General features: G+C 39.8%; 1 protein-coding gene across 1 annotated transcript in view; it reads right to left on the reverse strand.

Moving 5' to 3' along the window:
* Positions 1-232: 232 nt before the first annotated feature.
* LOC144302848 (uncharacterized) overlaps positions 233-17,428 on the reverse strand; it is a 308,111-nt gene continuing 290,915 nt past the window's right edge. Inside the window, exons 7-8 of the mRNA XM_077880411.1 lie at positions 1,768-1,861; positions 233-493 (exon numbers count right to left, since the gene is read on the reverse strand). Coding sequence (XP_077736537.1) covers positions 1,823-1,861 — 39 coding nt within the window. The 3' untranslated portion in view covers positions 233-493; positions 1,768-1,822. The remainder of the gene's footprint in view (positions 494-1,767; positions 1,862-17,428) is intronic.

Genomic DNA, 17,428 nt, shown 5'->3' on the forward strand with positions numbered 1-17,428 from the left:
ATGTTCAAAACCAAACCTATTATTTTTGAGCTGGAAACTTAAATACTTTTAAACCCTTGAATGCTTGAAGTATAGACAAGATGGTAAATAATGCTGAGTTTACAATCTGAGAAAAAGTGTCCGCTTACTTCTTTTAGGGGAGGTGTGGATTAGGGGCTGCCATTGCTGACTATTTGGCACATTGAAAACTAAGAGGAAAGTTTGTCTCTTGAAAGGAGATTTTTCACACTGGTGTGGTCTTAGAGAAAAATATTTATTTTCAATTGCCTTGGCTTAAGATTTCCTTCCTTTACTTTCAGCCTTTGAACACACCAGCACAATTTTCTCCTCCTTCAATGGGCGCTGGCGCATGTAAGGACAAGGGGTTTGTACTGGCCTTAAAAATGTCCTTTTTGCTTAGCAGGTTAGAAAGTTGTGCTAATGAGTCCAAAGTTGTAGGTTTAATTCCCACATGGAGCTACAGCCTTCTCTGTTACTTGTCTTTGAAGAAGACCTGAAAGGAAGTGGAAATTGGACAAATAAAGTTTGACTGGAAAAGGAAGCTATGGAATTCCAAATTAGAAGATATTACCTTGAGTGTGACATGGTGGCAGGAAGACCAATGTGGGACAAGGAGGGCAGACAATGCCTGGAGGTGGTATCAGAAGAGGACAGATAGACCACTAAGGCAAGAAGGGGCAGAGTGATTGCATGATGTTTGCCTAAGGTGGTTGCTATGGCTGGATCAGAACAAACCCATTCTTGTTACTAAGTAAACAATTCAGAGGGTGGCAGGACAGGGGCATCAGCTTGTGATTCAGAATTTGTTATACAGCCAGACTGCTGGGTGGGAAGACCATAAATCAAATGCTTGTATAGATACTCAGGCTACTGCTCTAAGTTTGAAAAAATATATAGCATGACATAAGCCTCTTGGGGTGGTAATCACAATATCACAATGTCTTCTTCATTTGGACCTGCTGTGGACAATACAAGGCAGCCACAGCTGAACATTCACTCAGGCCAGATTTACTCCCGGGCCCCTTTTCCATCCCCAGTCCATGACAACAGATTATGCATGTATTACATCTTCTTCAAGAGAGCGTATTTTAAGCAATATTTGGTAAAAATTAAAAACAAGAATGAGAACATCCTCCCATTGTCATTTCATAACCCTGTTCAAGCATCATAACAACTTTCGTCTCAGGAGCGTGGGAATGAGATCATGATGAGTGAAGACATGAAGGTACTTTTTGTGGAACCTTTGCATCTTTCCCTAATGTCAGATTCCATCCACTTGACTGTGTACCTGGACACTCCTGGGCTCCCTGCCTCCTGAATTATTGCCTCATCTTCAGGATACTCTGTCCCAAGCCTGATTTTGCTTGGATACAGCACTCCCATTAGGACCCAGCCCCACCCAGGCTCATACTTCCCTGAGTGGGTCAACTGGATGCTAGACTTGCTCCTAACACATTGCCCCACTTCCTACTAGATAGGTATGGTTTTGCCTGCAGGGAGAAAGAGGACAGCCTAAACTAGATTAGTTACTAAGGTTATCAGTATCAACAGTCCCTCTCCTTGGTTACCAAGGCCTCTTGGCTGTTTACAGGGTCATGCGGGCAAGACAGAGGTAGTAATGAAGTCGTAATGCCTGACAGTTACTATATATGTCAATAGAAGCAAATGTCTCCTTCTACTGCCACTCACAACCCCATTCAGCCACCTGAATAACCCACATCTCACAATGAGGTGCCGGAGTGGGGCAAGAGAAACAAAACTGTGTACCTATCTGAGGGAGGAATCTTGCCTTCCATTTGGAGTTGCTTCTTGTTGGATGTCTTTAATAATGCTTATTTTGGTCTGGTGGGCTCTTGGCATCCTGTGACACAACAGACAAATACATGGATCAGAGGTGTATATATACTTTCTTGATGATTTGACATCAGAGAGACTACATTTGCAGCACTGGTATCATCAGATCAGATAAATATCAATTTTATAAATCTATGTGTTATCAGGGTGAAGGCAAAGCATTCTAAGTCACAATACTATTTATCACTAGAAAGACCTACTAGTAAGGTAAGAAAATTAAGAATGCTAAAAACACCTAATCATCAAAAACAAAAACAAAAAATCTCTTATTAACCAAGTCAAATTTGACTCTAAGTATTGAAGTCTTCTTCAAAAAAGAATGACTTAGGGGTGCCTGGGTGACTCAGTTGGCTACGTGTCTGCCTTTGGCTCAGGTCTTGATCTTGGAGCCCCACATCTGGCTCCCCGGTCGGTGGGGATCCTGCTTCTCTTTCTGCCCCACATCCTTCTCATGCTCTGTCTCTTGCTCTCTCAAATAAATAAACAAAATCTTTTTTTTAAAGATGAGTCATATGATTCTTACACTTACTCCCATCTCTCAATGAATATTTTATGTGTGAAGAGACATTAACAGTGAGTAGTCAGTTGAAAAGGAGAGAGCTACCTATAACTTAGTAAAACAACTTAAGTTTCATGGGAGTATATAATATACATTTCATGAATTATTTTATTTATTTAAAAACTGTTCCTTTACATTAAATCTCCAATTGTTTTTTTTACATGACAGTGATTGCATAATACTATAAAATATATTTGACTTCACTTTACTAGATGCATTTCTGAATATTATCAGCAAATGAAACATGTATATTTTGAATCAAATATTCATCTCCATTTTGATATATTTAAATTTGAGAAATACAGTAATACAGAAATCATATCTACCTGAGCATGTAATAAAGACTGCACATAACATTGAATATAGCTTTATGAATTTGTTCTTTTTTTCTCATAATTGTATAGGGGAGTATAATAAAGTCTGCACAAAGAAAAAAATCCACAGCAGATTAAAGCACAAGTATATTAAAATGCACCACGCATATAGTATATTTCCTTGGGTTTCTCATAAACTTGAAGAGACTTAAATGTGAGGTTGTCAGAGTAGTGAGTCTATTCTTTTAGGGACAGAGCAGCACTGTTTCATTAGACATTTTTTTCTTCCCTCCAAACGTGTGTTTTTGTTTTGTTTGGTTTGGTTTGGTTTGGTTTCTACCTATTGGTATTGGAAAGTGTTGTTCCCCTACTTCCAAAGAAATATTGTTATTTTAAAGTAGCAGGTAGAATTGTAAATTAATTCAATATATTTTTCTCCTGGAAGCAAACTAAAAATAGTTTGAGGAAAATTCACCTTGCTGTTTACAAAGTGATGTTTTAGTTTTGTTTCTTTGTTTACCATCACTGGAGAGAAAGATAGGATAGACAAAGATGCAATGCAGGCTGGAGTCCCAAAGTCTGAGAAGGTGTAACTCTGTCATATATTTAAATCAAGCCACTGCTATGAATCATAAAACACAGGAAAACAAAATCATTCTAGTAGGCTATGTACCCAAGGCAATATTTATTTATGCATATATTTCCTGTGTATGCCTTTAAATATGGTTTTCTGAAAAATATAAATTTTCCCAAGAATTCAGAAAATTATCTCCAATTAATTGGCACTAAGGAATTTAAACTTCAGATTGGTAATTTAGATTCCAACCCTGGGATTCCATGTTCTATGAAGCCTTCTGAAAAACAAAAAGGCATTTTTTAAGCTTATATTTGTTTTGTAATTTTGAAAAGATTATTTTAGGGCAAAAAAGTCCTTGGTTCAGTCTAGATAAGCAAATACCCTAATTAATAAAATTACCTTCTGACTATAATATTTCTTGTCCTCATCATTTTGAAAGAATGGAAGCCAGCATTTAAAAGCCAATGTAAACACCCGAAGTCAATGGAGTTATTCAGAAGGAGCTTCTGGTCACTTCTAAAGGTGCAGCATTTTTTTTTAAAGATTTCATTTAGTCTGCCTGTTATAAGCAATTTAAAACTTTTTTATTCTTCTTTATGTGGAGTCACAGCTTCTGACTAAATACCTTTTTTTCTAAACCAAAATTATATGTAATTAATGGACAGATTAATTAAAAATATAGTTCCACACTATACTTATGAACCACCAGACAGGAATGATATAATCTAGTTTAGGAAGGAAACATTTGTCTAGCCTTTAAAGGTTTTCTTTTCTAACTAACTAACTAACTAACTAACTAACTAACTAACTAACTATATAGTATTTTTTTTTTCATTAAAAATTAGATAGGTTGGGGGATCTCTGGGTGGCTCAGCGGTTTAGTGCCTGCCTTTGGCCCTGGGCATGATCCTGGAGTCCCAGGATCGAGTCCCGCATCAGGCTCCCAGCGTGGAGCCTGTTTTTCCCTCTTCCTATGTCTCTGCCTCTCTCTCTCTCTCTCTCTCTCTCTCTCTGTGTGTGTCTCTCATGGATAAATAAATAAAATCTTTAAAAAAAGATAGGTTGAATATTTCTCTTTATTTTTGTGTATACTTTATAGAGAATATGTATATGAATATGTATGCATATGTTCAATACATTAAATATAAGTTTGCTACATTATCTAACACTAATTACTGAGCTATAGATCTTAGATCTTTCCAAAGTCTATTGCATAAGCTGTTCCTATACTCACAACTAATAAAATGAAAGGAAGAAATTCAAATAATATCAACTCTTTTTTAATCATATGCTCTCTATTTTAATAAAACTCAATCATATATATCTTCTTTAAATCTTGCAAAGAGGTAGACTAGATGATAATCAGTTGCACTTGTACCATGGAGTTGTAGATTATGTAATGGTTTCAAGCTTTCTGATGGAAACTTCTAGCCCCCAAATCCCCCAATCCAAACCAAAACAAACATAGCAAAATAATGGATCCAAAAGCTGGAGTAATCTACTTCCATGATTAAACCCGGTTAAGAAACAAAATTCTCACAAAGAGCAAAGCAGGAGTGAAGCTCTGCCTTTACTCTGAGAGGCAGTGCTGGTAAGTAGGAAAAAAACCCTCTAAAATTCCATCTGACACCCCAAATCTGAGGAGAAGCAAAATCACTGAATAAGCTTATTCTTTACCCCCTTCTGACTGGACACACTGAGAGTGGCTCCTCAGTGAAATGGAGTAAGTGGACCAAAAGATAATGCTCCCTGCTAGAAGAGAAGGGTTCAGAGAGAAACACTGAGGGAAGAATTATGCCAAATTTCTATTTGGCATAATAAATCTCTATCTATCTATCTATCTATCTATCTATCTATCTATCTATCATCTATCTATCATCTATCTATCTATCTTCATCATCATCATCTATCTAAATTATATATTATATAATAATCTACATATTATATATTTAAGACGTTCTTACGTATTTAATATAATTAATATAATATATAATAACTGCATGTTATTATATATCATACCTTACACATATCATACCCTATATGTGCATATGTATAATGCATATAATTATATAACACATATAATTTAGAGAAAAAGAAAGAACTTTTTAAAATATTTATTGGTAGAAATAGATCTTCAATGCATACTTTGTGTTTATATAAATTCTACATTCTCTTAAGGGTTTTTTGTTTTGTGTTATTTGGAGTTTTTTCACCTCCAAGAGAACTTAACATATTATCTATGCATTTGATTCTTCATAGAAATTTTTTTTTAGATTTTAAAAGTAAATTTGAGAAACCATGCATATTGTATACCTTACTTAATATAATCCAAAGAATTGTCTGCATTCAAAAAATTTACAAAAAGGCTGAACTCAAGTTAAATAATCTACATGTACTGAAATGTCCATGTTATGTTTCTGAGTAAAGAAATACTTGTTCAGTATTACATATTGCTTGCTGTCTAGCTTTTGGAAATGAAGAAGTGATAGTAGAAATGAATAATTCAACAGAATATTTAGAAGATAAAATTCTTCTTCATAACAATAAATGACAAAAAAAAAAAATCACCCACCAGGCTAATGACAGTGAGAGTGAGTTATGCTAACATAAACCTTTTTCTTTTGTAACCAACCTTCCTTTTTGTTTTCCTTTTTTTATGATCCATAGTGAAATAAATGACAAATATGACCTAATTACTTTTTCTCCAATCTTCAAAACTGGTATGATGTGGACCAGCCTTTATGAATTAAAAATTAGAAATTTTGGAACACTGGCATAAAAGATAATGCATACTTATGTCCAGAGAAGTAAAGTACATCAATTAAAAAGGGTCAGGATCAGAACGGGAAAGAGTTCTCAAGGCAGCACCAGAAGGTAAAAGAAAGTGAAGTAATGCCTTCAAAATCTTGAAGGAAAATGATTTTCATACATAGCCAAACTGTTAATCAAACATAAAAAAAGAATACATTTCCAGTCTAAAAATATCAACCACCAATACATGTGCTAAAGAAAAAAAAAAGTAGGTCCAATGTGGGAGAATGGGCAAAGGGAACTCCCAGCCTGATCTTAATTTCTGTCTTTTCTTGAAAAATTGTAAAATCAAACCACACAGGTCATACATTCCAACATAGCTACATTTGGCTAAAGCTGAGTAGCAATATGGCATATTCTTCCCAACTTGCCACAGCTCACACACTCCTTGCTGTCTCTTACCCTCACCTGTTTCATTCATTTATGCAATTTCCTATCCTTTAGGCATTGGATTTAAACTCCTGTTCCAAAGCCTGATTTCTGCACTACAATTTTCCTGAAGAAGCTTGCTTAATTGTTAATAATGGCTTCTTTTCTTGCTATCACTAGTGGCCTTTACACAGAAGTCTTCCTTCTTATATTTTTTGTGCTGGTTGAATCTGAGGCCATGTAAATGAGATTCTTGTTCTCTGAGAGGTAATGTACCTCCTATTATCCCTGGACCATCATCCCACAAATTTCTATGTCAAAGGAGTTCTGGTTGTACACGCTTTTGCTTGCCATTAAATTTGATCCAAGAATGTTAGTTTTGTCCTCTGTAAATGTTTGATTTTGTGGCTTTATTTAAATAGTGGTTTGTGGCTATTCCTTGATTTCGCTTTGAGTTCCATTAAGGAATTGGCTTTTTACCAGTTATTATAGGGATGTGGAATGTGGGACACAAGAGGAACAGAGCTGATGACTAGGAGATGCGAGTATAGCTCCTTCACTACCTAGTAGATGTGTGACTTTGGAAATGTTGCAACCTCTTTGAGATGTAAAATTAGGAAAAATAGTTTCTTCCTGGGTTTAAGGCTTTCTAATTTTCAGGGAAATTTCCTGTATATTATGGCATTTTACATTGATATTTTACAAATGGGGAACATTCAAGAAGAAGTGATTTGCTTTGGATCATGGGACTAGTCCATGATAAGCATTGAATATTGACCTTGTTTCTCAAGTGCCTTAGTCAAGTAATCATTTGGTTGGTGACAATTTACTCAGTCTTAAGTGGGCTCCACTTTTCTCTTTTCACTCAGTGAGAGGCTTGCTGAAATAGAAACATGCCCAGCCCTGCCGAGAAGTAGAAAACAGTATTTTTTTTTTTATCATTTTCCCATATCCACTGCAATCTCTTGGCTTTTCTGACTGATTTTGCTCATTGGCCAGTTTCCTTAATTGCCAAAGTGACTGGGATCTTGGTCTTTTAGTCTCCAGAGCACTCTTTGTTCCACCATGTGACATAGTATTCTCCAAAAGATCCTGCCTTCTTTGAGGTACAATGTTCTGTTTTTAAAATGCACTATCTCCTTTGTACTAGCCTTGATCTAACCCCAAAATGACCTTCACCTACTGAATAATAAACACTGTGAGGACAGGGCCTTTAGTCACCTAATTTTTTCTTCTTCCATTTTTCTTGGTCAATTTCATAGTCTGGACCTTTTCAGGGTTCACTCTGTCACTACTGGTTAAACAATTAGTTAATAACATACATATACTCTAATTTCTGAATTACTCATATACAGGTGAGCATAGCCTTTATCATCTAAACCTGGAGTCTTTGGAGAAAATAAGTAGCATTATTTACTATTCTTAACACATGTAAATTGGGACAATTTATATAATGCACTTGCACAATGCCTGGTACATAGGAAGTATTCAATAAATGGTCACCTTTTAAAGGAATTTTATTAAAATAAGTGAAAAGTGTTGATAATTTACTGAAGAGTATACTTAAGACTGGTTCCCTTAACAAGTAACACAGAACAATGGGTTTCTGGTGAAAAAAAAGTTTTCTTTCTTGTATGTGGTGTGGCATTTGAAGTTTACTAGACTTTCCACCTAGGAATCAAACTGGGATAGTGAAGAATTTTTAAAGGCAAACACACAGGTGAAGATATTTTCTAAGGAGATGAACTTGGGAGACAAAGAGCCAGCACCACAGTAAAATAATTATTACACAAGCAGGGAGAATAGAAATACCTTACAATAAAATACTAGAATTCTGAGAAGGTTCTACTTGTTTTTCAGGTTCCTTCACTATTATTTAGTCTTACTTCATGAGGCTGAGAATATTTTTAAAGTAGTTTGTCCCAGGTAATTTCCCAGGATTAGAAGACAGTGCTTCCAATTTCCAATGCCATATCCCAAGGAACTGATAACTTACTTTCTTACTGATGCTCTATAGGACTATCTGTACTGCCAGGGCTGCCTTTGCAGACTATCATTTTCCTGGGGTGCAGGTGTGCTGAGAGGCAATCCATCTTGCTCCCTTCCTTCTAACTGGAGACTTGACCCTCAATCGCTGAGGTCTGATTGCTAATGTTTCAGCACCGGCTGCAACCCAATCCGTCAATGAGCACAGCTGAGCTAAATTAATCTAATTTTTTTAGCCTTTGCACCCCAGATATCAATCTCCCAGGCAGTTAGCGTTCCCTGAGCCAGCCATGGATTCCACAACCCCTTATCACTGCCCCCTTTGTACTTCAGCCTCGAGCTGCAAACTGCCTTGTGGGCACCACAGAGCTACACAAACATTTGTCCCCACAGCCTACCGGCTTCCTCAGGCCAGTACGCCTAATGAGCTGGCTGTTGCCCGTAAATCAAGTCAAGCATACACAGTTCAGGCTTTCATCAGGTGAGCCCCGTTCAGCAATGTCTTTGAAGGAGGGGCCCTGTGGGCTGCAGAGGCTACACGCTGCCCAGATAAACACCCCATCTCAAAGATGTTGTTCTGTTTTGCAGACAGGCTTGTCGTTAGTGGGAGGAAGCGTACTGGGTTGCCAAGTACCAGGAGCAGACTGATGTGACTTGGGAGCCAAGGAAAAGAAACACAAACACACGCACACACCCTCCTGAAGAGCCCAACTGGAGACATAAGGAAAACGGTGTGAAAAGCTCATATCCCATCCTTTCACTCCCAGAGGTGCCATTACCAGGCAGTCAGTGGAGATGTGGCCCAGGTGACTTGGATGAAACCTGTCATGAGGAACTCCAACAGTGCTTTAGGCAGACTGATGGCCAGCTTGGGTACCCTCCTCCTCCAATGCCTTCCCATCCTTTCTCCCTGAAGCCTTCCCAGGCTCCTCTGGGTGTTTAGTGCCTTCTCCACATTTGTCCCATCTAAAATGTTCCACTAATTAGCTTCCAATCACAAAACAAGATAAAATCAGCATATGATGATTTTTTTTAGGGCAAACCATTTTTTACATTGGTTTAGAATTTCTCTGCTTAGTATTTAGCAAGTGTTCAGTAAATTCTGTATTGATTTTTCAAGATTCCTTTGTAATTGCTACATTTGATTTATTCATGAATAATGATAATATTCAGTAAATATTTACTGAGTACCCAAAATACATCAGACACCATTTTAGAGGCCAGGGATAGAGTGATAAACAAGACAGACAAACACCTATATTCTATTGGGGAGAACAATCAATGGAAAAGCAAATAAATGCAGGGTGCAATTTCTTTTTTTTTTTTTTTTTTTTTTTTAATTTATTTTTTATTGGTGTTCAATTTACTAACATACAGAATAACACCCAGTGCCCGTCACCCATTCACTCCCACCCCCCGCCCTCCTCCCCTTCTACCACCCCTAGTTCGTTTCCCAGAGTTAGCAGTCTTTATGTTCTGTCTCCCTTTCTGATATTTCCCACACATTTCTTCTCCCTTCCCTTATTTTCCCTTTCACTATTATTTATATTCCCCAAATGAATGAGAACATATAATGTTTGTCCTTCTCCGACTGACTTACTTCACTCAGCATAATACCCTCCAGTTCCATCCACGTTGAAGCAAATGGTGGGTATTTGTCATTTCTAATAGCTGAGTAATATTCCATTGTATACATAAACCACATCTTCTTTATCCATTCATCTTTCGTTGGACACCGAGGCTCCTTCCACAGTTTGGCTATCGTGGCCATTGCTGCTAGAAACATCGGGGTGCAGGTGTCCCGGCGTTTCATTGCATTTGTATCTTTGGGGTAAATCCCCAACAGTGCAATTGCTGGGTCATAGGGCAGGTATATTTTTAACTGTTTGAGGAACCTCCACACAGTTTTCCAGAGTGGCTGCACCAGTTCACATTCCCACCAACAGTGTAAGAGGGTTCCCTTTTCTCCGCATCCTCTCCAACATTTGTTGTTTCCTGCCTTGTTAATTTTCCCCATTCTCACTGGTGTGAGGTGGTATCTCATTGTAGTTTTGATTTGTATTTCCCTGATGGCAAGTGATGCAGAGCATTTTCTCATATGCATGTTGGCCATGTCTATGTCTTCCTCTGTGAGGTTTCTGTTCATGTCTTTTGCCCATTTCATGATTGGATTGTTTGTTTCTTTGGTGTTGAGTTTAATAAGTTCTTTATAGATCTTGGAAACTAGCCCTTTATCTGATATGTCATTTGCAAATATCTTCTCCCATTCTGTAGGTTGTCTTTGAGTTTTGTTGACTGTATCCTTTGCTGTGCAAAAGCTTCTTATCTTGATGAAGTCCCAATAGTTCATTTTTGCTTTTGTTTCTTTTGCCTTCGTGGATGTATCTTGCAAGAAGTTACTATGGCCGAGTTCAAAAAGGGTGTTGCCTGTGTTCTTCTCTAGGATTTTGATGGAATCTTGTCTCACATTTAGATCTTTCATCCATTTTGAGTTTATCTTTGTGTATGGTGAAAGAGAGTGGTCTAGTTTCATTCTTCTGCATGTGGATGTCCAATTTTCCCAGCACCATTTATTGAAGAGACTGTCTTTCTTCCAATGGATAGTCTTTCCTCCTTTATCGAATATTAGTTGCCCATAAAGTTCAGGGTCCACTTCTGGATTCTCTATTCTGTTCCACTGATCTATGTGTCTGTTTTTGTGCCAGTACCACACTGTCTTGATGACCACAGCTTTGTAGTACAACCTGAAATCTGGCATTGTGATGCCCCCAGATATGGTTTTCTTTTTTAAAATTCCCCTGGCTATTCGGGGTCTTTTCTGATTCCACACAAATCTTAAAATAATTTGTTCTAACTCTCTGAAGAAAGTCCATGGTATTTTGATAGGGATTGCATTAAACGTGTATATTGCCCTGGGTAACATTGACATTTTCACAATATTAATTCTGCCAATCCATGAGCATGGAATATTTTTCCATCTCTTTGTGTCTTCCTCAATTTCTTTCAGAAGTGTTCTATAGTTTTGAGGGTATAGATCCTTTACATCTTTGGTGAGGTTTATTCCTAGGTATCTTATGCTTTTGGGTGCAATTGTAAATGGGATTGACTCCTTAATTTCTCTTTCTTCAGTCTCATTGTTAGTGTATAGAAATGCCACTGACTTCTGGGCATTGATTTTGTATCCTGCCACGCTACCGAATTGCTGTATGAGTTCTAGCAATCTTGGGGTGGAGACTTTTGGGTTTTCTATGTAGAGTATCATGTCATCGGCGAAGAGGGAGAGTTTGACTTCTTCTTTGCCAATTTGAATGCCTTTAATGTCTTTTTGTTGTCTGATTGCTGAGGCTAGGACTTCCAGTACTATGTTGAACAGCAGTGGTGAGAGTGGACATCCCTGTCTTGTTCCTGATCTTAGGGGAAAGGCTCCCAGTGCTTCCCCATTGAGAATGATATTTGCTGTGGGCTTTTCATAGATGGCTTTTAAGATGTCGAGGAATGTTCCCTCTATCCCTATACTCTGAAGAGTTTTGATCAGGAATGGATGCTGTATTTTGTCAAATGCTTTCTCTGCATCCAATGAGAGGATCATATGGTTCTTGGTTTTTCTCTTGCTGATATGATGAATCACATTGATTGTTTTACGGGTGTTGAACCAGCCTTGTGTCCCAGGGATAAATCCTACTTGGTCATGGTGAATAATTTTCTTAATGTACTGTTGGATCCTATTGGCCAGTATCTTGTTGAGAATTTTTGCATCCATGTTCATCAGGGATATTGGTCTGTAATTCTCCTTTTTGGCGGGGTCTTTGTCTGGCTTTGGAATTAAGGTGATGCTGGCCTCATAGAACGAATTTGGAAGTACTCCATCTCTTTCTATCTTTCCAAACAGCTTTAGGAGAATAGGTATGATTTCTTCTTTAAACGTTTGATAAAATTCTCCTGGGAAGCCATCTGGCCCTGGACTCTTGTGTCTTGGGAGGTTTTTGATGACTGCTTCAATTTCCTCCCTGGTTATTGGCCTGTTCAGGTTTTCTATTTCTTCCTGTTCCAGTTTTGGTAGTTTGTGGCTTTCCAGGAATGCGTCCATTTCTTCTAGATTGCCTAATTTATTGGCGTATAGCTGTTCATAATATGTTTTTAAAATCGTTTGTATTTCCTTGGTGTTGGTAGTGATCTCTCCTTTCTCATTCATGATTTTATTAATTTGAGTCTTCTCTCTCTTCTTTTTAATAAGGCTGGCTAATGGTTTATCTATCTTATTAATTCTTTCAAAGAACCAACTCCTGGTTTTGTTGATCTGTTCCACAGTTCTTCTGGTCTCGATTTCGTTGAGTTCTGCTCGAATCTTTATTAGCTCCCTTCTTCTCTTGGGTGTAGGATCTATTTGCTGTTTTTTCTCTAGCTCCTTTATGTGTAAGGTTAGCTTTTGTATTTGAGTTCTTTCCAGTTTTTGAATGGATGCTTGTATTGCGATGTATTTCCCCCTTAGGACTGCTTTTGCTGCATCCCAAAGATTTTGAACGGTTGTATCTTCATTCTCATTAGTTTCCATGAATCTTTTTAATTCTTCCTTAATTTCCTGGTTGACCCTTTTATCTTTTAGCAGGATGGTCCTTAACCTCCATGTGTTTGAGGTCCTTCCAAACTTCTTGTTGTGATTTAGTTCTAATTTCAAGGCATTATGGTCCGAGAATATGCAAGGGACAATCCCAATCTTTTGGTATCGGTTCAGACCCGATTTGTGACCCAATATGTGGTCTATTCTGGAGAAAGTTCCATGTGCACTTGAGAAGAATGTGTATTCAGTTGAGTTTGGATGTAAAGTTCTGTAGATATCTGTGAAATCCATCTGGTCCAGTGTATCATTTAAAGCTCTCGTTTCTTTGGAGATGTTTTGCTTAGAAGACCTATCGAGTATAGAAAGAGCTAGATTGAAGTCACCAAGTATAAGTGTATTATTATCTAAGTATTTCTTCACTTTGGTTAATAATTGATTTATATATTTGGCAGCTCCCACATTCGGAGCATATATATTGAGGATTGTTAAGTCCTCTTGTTGAATAGATCCTTTAAGTATGATATAGTGTCCCTCTTCATCTCTCACTACAGTCTTTGGGGTAAATTTTAGTTTATCTGATATAAGGATGGCTACCCCTGCTTTCTTTTGAGGACCATTCGAATGGTAAATGGTTCTCCAACCTTTTATTTTCAGGCTGTAGGTGTCCTTCTGTCTAAAATGAGTCTCTTGTAGACAGCAAATAGATGGGTCCTGCTTTTTTATCCAGTCTGAAACCCTGCGCCTTTTGATGGGGTCATTAAGCCCGTTCACATTCAGAGTTACTATTGAGAGATATGAGTTTAGTGTCATCATGATATCTATTCAGTCTTTGTTTTTGTGGACTGTTCCACTGAACTTCTTCTTAAAGGGGAATTTTAAGAGGCCCCCTTAAAATTTCTTGCAGAGCTGGTTTGGAGGTCACATATTCTTTTAGTTGCTGCCTGTCTTGGAAGCTCTTTATCTCTCCTTCCATTTTGAATGAGAGCCTTGCTGGATAAAGTATTCTTGGTTGCATGTTCTTCTCCTTTAGGACCCTGAATATATCCTGCCAGCCCTTTCTGGCCTGCCAGGTCTCTGTGGAGAGGTCTGCTGTTACCCTAATACTCCTCCCCATAAAAGTCAGGGATTTCTTGTCTCTTGCTGCTTTAAGGATCTTCTCTTTATCTTTGGAATTTGCAAGCTTCACAATTAAATGTCGAGGTGTTGAACGGTTTTTATTGATTTTAGGGGGGGATCTCTCTATTTCCTGGATCTGAATGCCTGTTTCCCTTCCCAGATTAGGAAAGTTTTCAGCTAGAATTTGTTCAAATACATATTCTGGCCCTCTGTCCCTTTCGGCGCCCTCGGGAACCCCAATTAAACGTAGGTTTTTCTTCCTCAGGCTGTCGTTTATTTCCCTTAATCTATCCTCATGGTCTTTTAATTGCTTGTCTCTTTTTTCCTCAGTTTCCCTCTTTGCTATCAACTTGTCTTCTAGGTCACTCACTCGTTCTTCCACCTCGTTAACCCTCGTCGTTAGGACTTCTAGTTTGGATTGCATCTCATTCAATTGATTTTTAATTTCTGCCTGATTAGCTCTAAATTCTGCAGTCATGAAGTCTCTTGAGTCCTTTATACTTTTTTCTAGAGCCACCAGTAGCTGTATAATAGTGCTTCTGAATTGGCTTTCTGACATTGAATTGTAATCCAGATTTTGTAACTCTGTGGGAGAGAGGACTGTTTCTGATTCTTTCTTTTGAGGTGAGGTTTTCCTTCTAGTCATTTTGCTCAGTGCAGAGTGGCCAAAAGCAAGTTGTATTGGGAAAAAGAGAAAAAGAGAGGAGAGAAAGAAGGAAAGAAAAGAGAAAGAGAAAAAAAAAGGGAAGAAAAAGAAAAAAAAAGAAAAAAGAAGAAAAAGAGAAAGAAAAAGAAAGGAGAAAAAAAAAGGGGGTGGGGAAGGAAACAAATCAAAAAGCAAAACAAAACAAAAACAAAAACAAAAACAAACAAACAAAAAAAGAACCACCGGGGAGTATCTTCTGATTCTGTGTACTTTAAGTCCCTTGGCTTCTCCTGGAAGTTGTCCGTCTAGCTGGTGTTCTGGGGGAGGGGCCTGTTGTGCTGATTTTCAGGTGTTAGCAGTTGGGGGAGCTGCTGTGCCCCTGCCTGGTGCAGGGCTCAGTGGGGGTTGTTTACCCCGTGAGGCCGCAGGAGGAACAGCCCCAGTGGCGGGGCAGCTCTGGAAACCTGGATTCAGCTCCGGCAGGAACTCAGTCTGCAGGGCCTGGATGCTCCGGGGCGGGGCCGCTGATCTGCTCAGCTCGGGGCAGGAGCGTCCTCGCTGTCCTGGGCCTCCCGGCCTCTGCCTGTCCCGGGGGAGGCGGGATCCTGGGCTGTGTCCCGGCGCCTGCGCTGCTGGATTTGCGCTCCCGGGCCGCGCAGCCCCCTCCGCGGAGCTGCCGCCCGAGCCCCTCCGAGCTGCTCCTGGAACCGCGCAGCCCCCTCCGCACGGAGCCTCTTCCTCTGCCCGAGCCCCTCCGAGCTGCTCCCGGGGCCGCGCAGCCCCCTCCGCGGAGCCGCCGCCCGAGCCCCTTCAGCTGCTCCGGGTCCCGCCGGGTCCCGCCGTGCGCGCTGCAGCCCTTAGGGAGCTCGGCGCACTCTCCTGGGCGCGCAGTTGCTGTTACTGTCCCCGGGAGCCCGAGGGCATCCCCACCCTCCTGGGTCCTGCTCCAACTCCCCGCGAGCCCCTTTCCGCCCGGGAAGGTCGGTGCAGCTCCTGCGTCTCCGGGACGGGGCTCTCCTGTCCTGGGGACACTCGCCCCGGCCTCAGCCCGGCTCCTCGCGGGGCCCCTCCCCCTTGGAGGCCTTTGTTCCTTTATTTCTTTTTCCCCGTCTTCCTACCTTGATAGATGCGCGAACTCTTCTCACTGTAGCATTCCAGCTGGTCTCTCTTTAAATCTCAGGCCGAATTCATAGATTTTCAGGATAATTTGAAGGTTTTCTAGGTAGTTTGGTGGAGACAGGTGATTTGGAGACCCTGCTCTTCCGCCATCTTGCTCCTCCCCCCCAGGGTGCAATTTCAAGTAGTAATTTGTGCTATAAATAAAATTTAAGTGGGAGAAGGCATAAAGATTGGTGGTGGGTTTGATGGCAGCGGGGATATTTTCAACAAGGCATCAGGCAAGGGCTCTCTGAAGAGATCATGTTTAAGATTAAGTTTGTTTGAAATGAGGGAAGCAAGAGACCTGAAGGTCTGGGTAAGAGCACCCAGTAGAAGAGAATGCCAATGTCCCAAAGTGGGATGAGAAGGCAACTGTAGAGGGAGAAGAAGAGGGAGGCTGAGTCACAGGCAGAGGAGCTCAGTGCAGGACACAGGGTCAGGGAGGCAAGGAGAAGCCGTACCAACATGAGTGCTAAGGGGAGGGCTTAGGCATGGTATGCATCAGCTCCAAAAAAGGCATGATATCTGTTCTCTCCTTTAACCCTCAGACAACCTCACAGAGATAGCATTGGATACTCTTTGTAGTTATACACACTAGAGCTCAAAGTGGCCAAATGACTTCCTGGAGTTCACACAGATGGTAAGAGACAGAATCAGAATTTGTAGCCAGAGCTCAGTTCTAAACTCCTATTTTATCCACCATAACTTTTGCTGATCTGAGCCTTAAAAAGAGATGATGATTTTGTCTGGGTGACAAAATGTAATCTTATTAATAATGTGCAAATAAAACATAATTTGTGCTAATCTGAACTGTACAGTGATGACCGTGGCTACTTTACCTTTGATTGTTGTTACTTGAAAGCAACTGGTAGCAGCTGCCCCTACACTCCCATGGCTGCCATGTTAGATAGGAAGATTGAGCAAATGGGATGAGGTTTGCTGTAGGGATTGGGCAGGGCGTGGTGCAGCTACATATCATACTGGGGCATATTAGAGTCAGTCTTGTTTATCTAAATCAGGGTATTCCAAACTTCTGTCATTTGAAAAGCGCCTTGATTTTTTTTGCCATATATATTTTTTTAAGATTTATTTAATCATGAGAGACACAGAGAAAGAGGCAGAGACATAGGCAGAGGGAGGAGCAGGCTCTCTGCTGGGAGCCCGATGCAGGACTCAATCCCAGGACTCTGGATCACGACCTGAGCTGAAGGCAGATGCTCGACCACTGAGCCACCCAGGCATCCCTTTGCCATATATTTGTACTATTATTTATCTAATATTTTCCTTAAAATAAACTTTTTTACTTAAATAAATTGGTCTACAAAGGAAATTTTGTGCTTCTCTTAGAAACATGAAGCCAGCATAGTTTATATAAAAAGAAAGCACCAATACAATTAAATGGTATCTCCAGTTTGTCTAAAATAATCCAGAGTCCCCTCAGGGGTTTGGGGCAAGGCTGTGGGCATCACTAACCTTTGAA

Source organism: Canis aureus, chromosome 32 (genome assembly GCF_053574225.1).
Source record: "Canis aureus isolate CA01 chromosome 32, VMU_Caureus_v.1.0, whole genome shotgun sequence".
NCBI classification, from domain to species: Eukaryota; Metazoa; Chordata; class Mammalia; order Carnivora; family Canidae; genus Canis; species Canis aureus.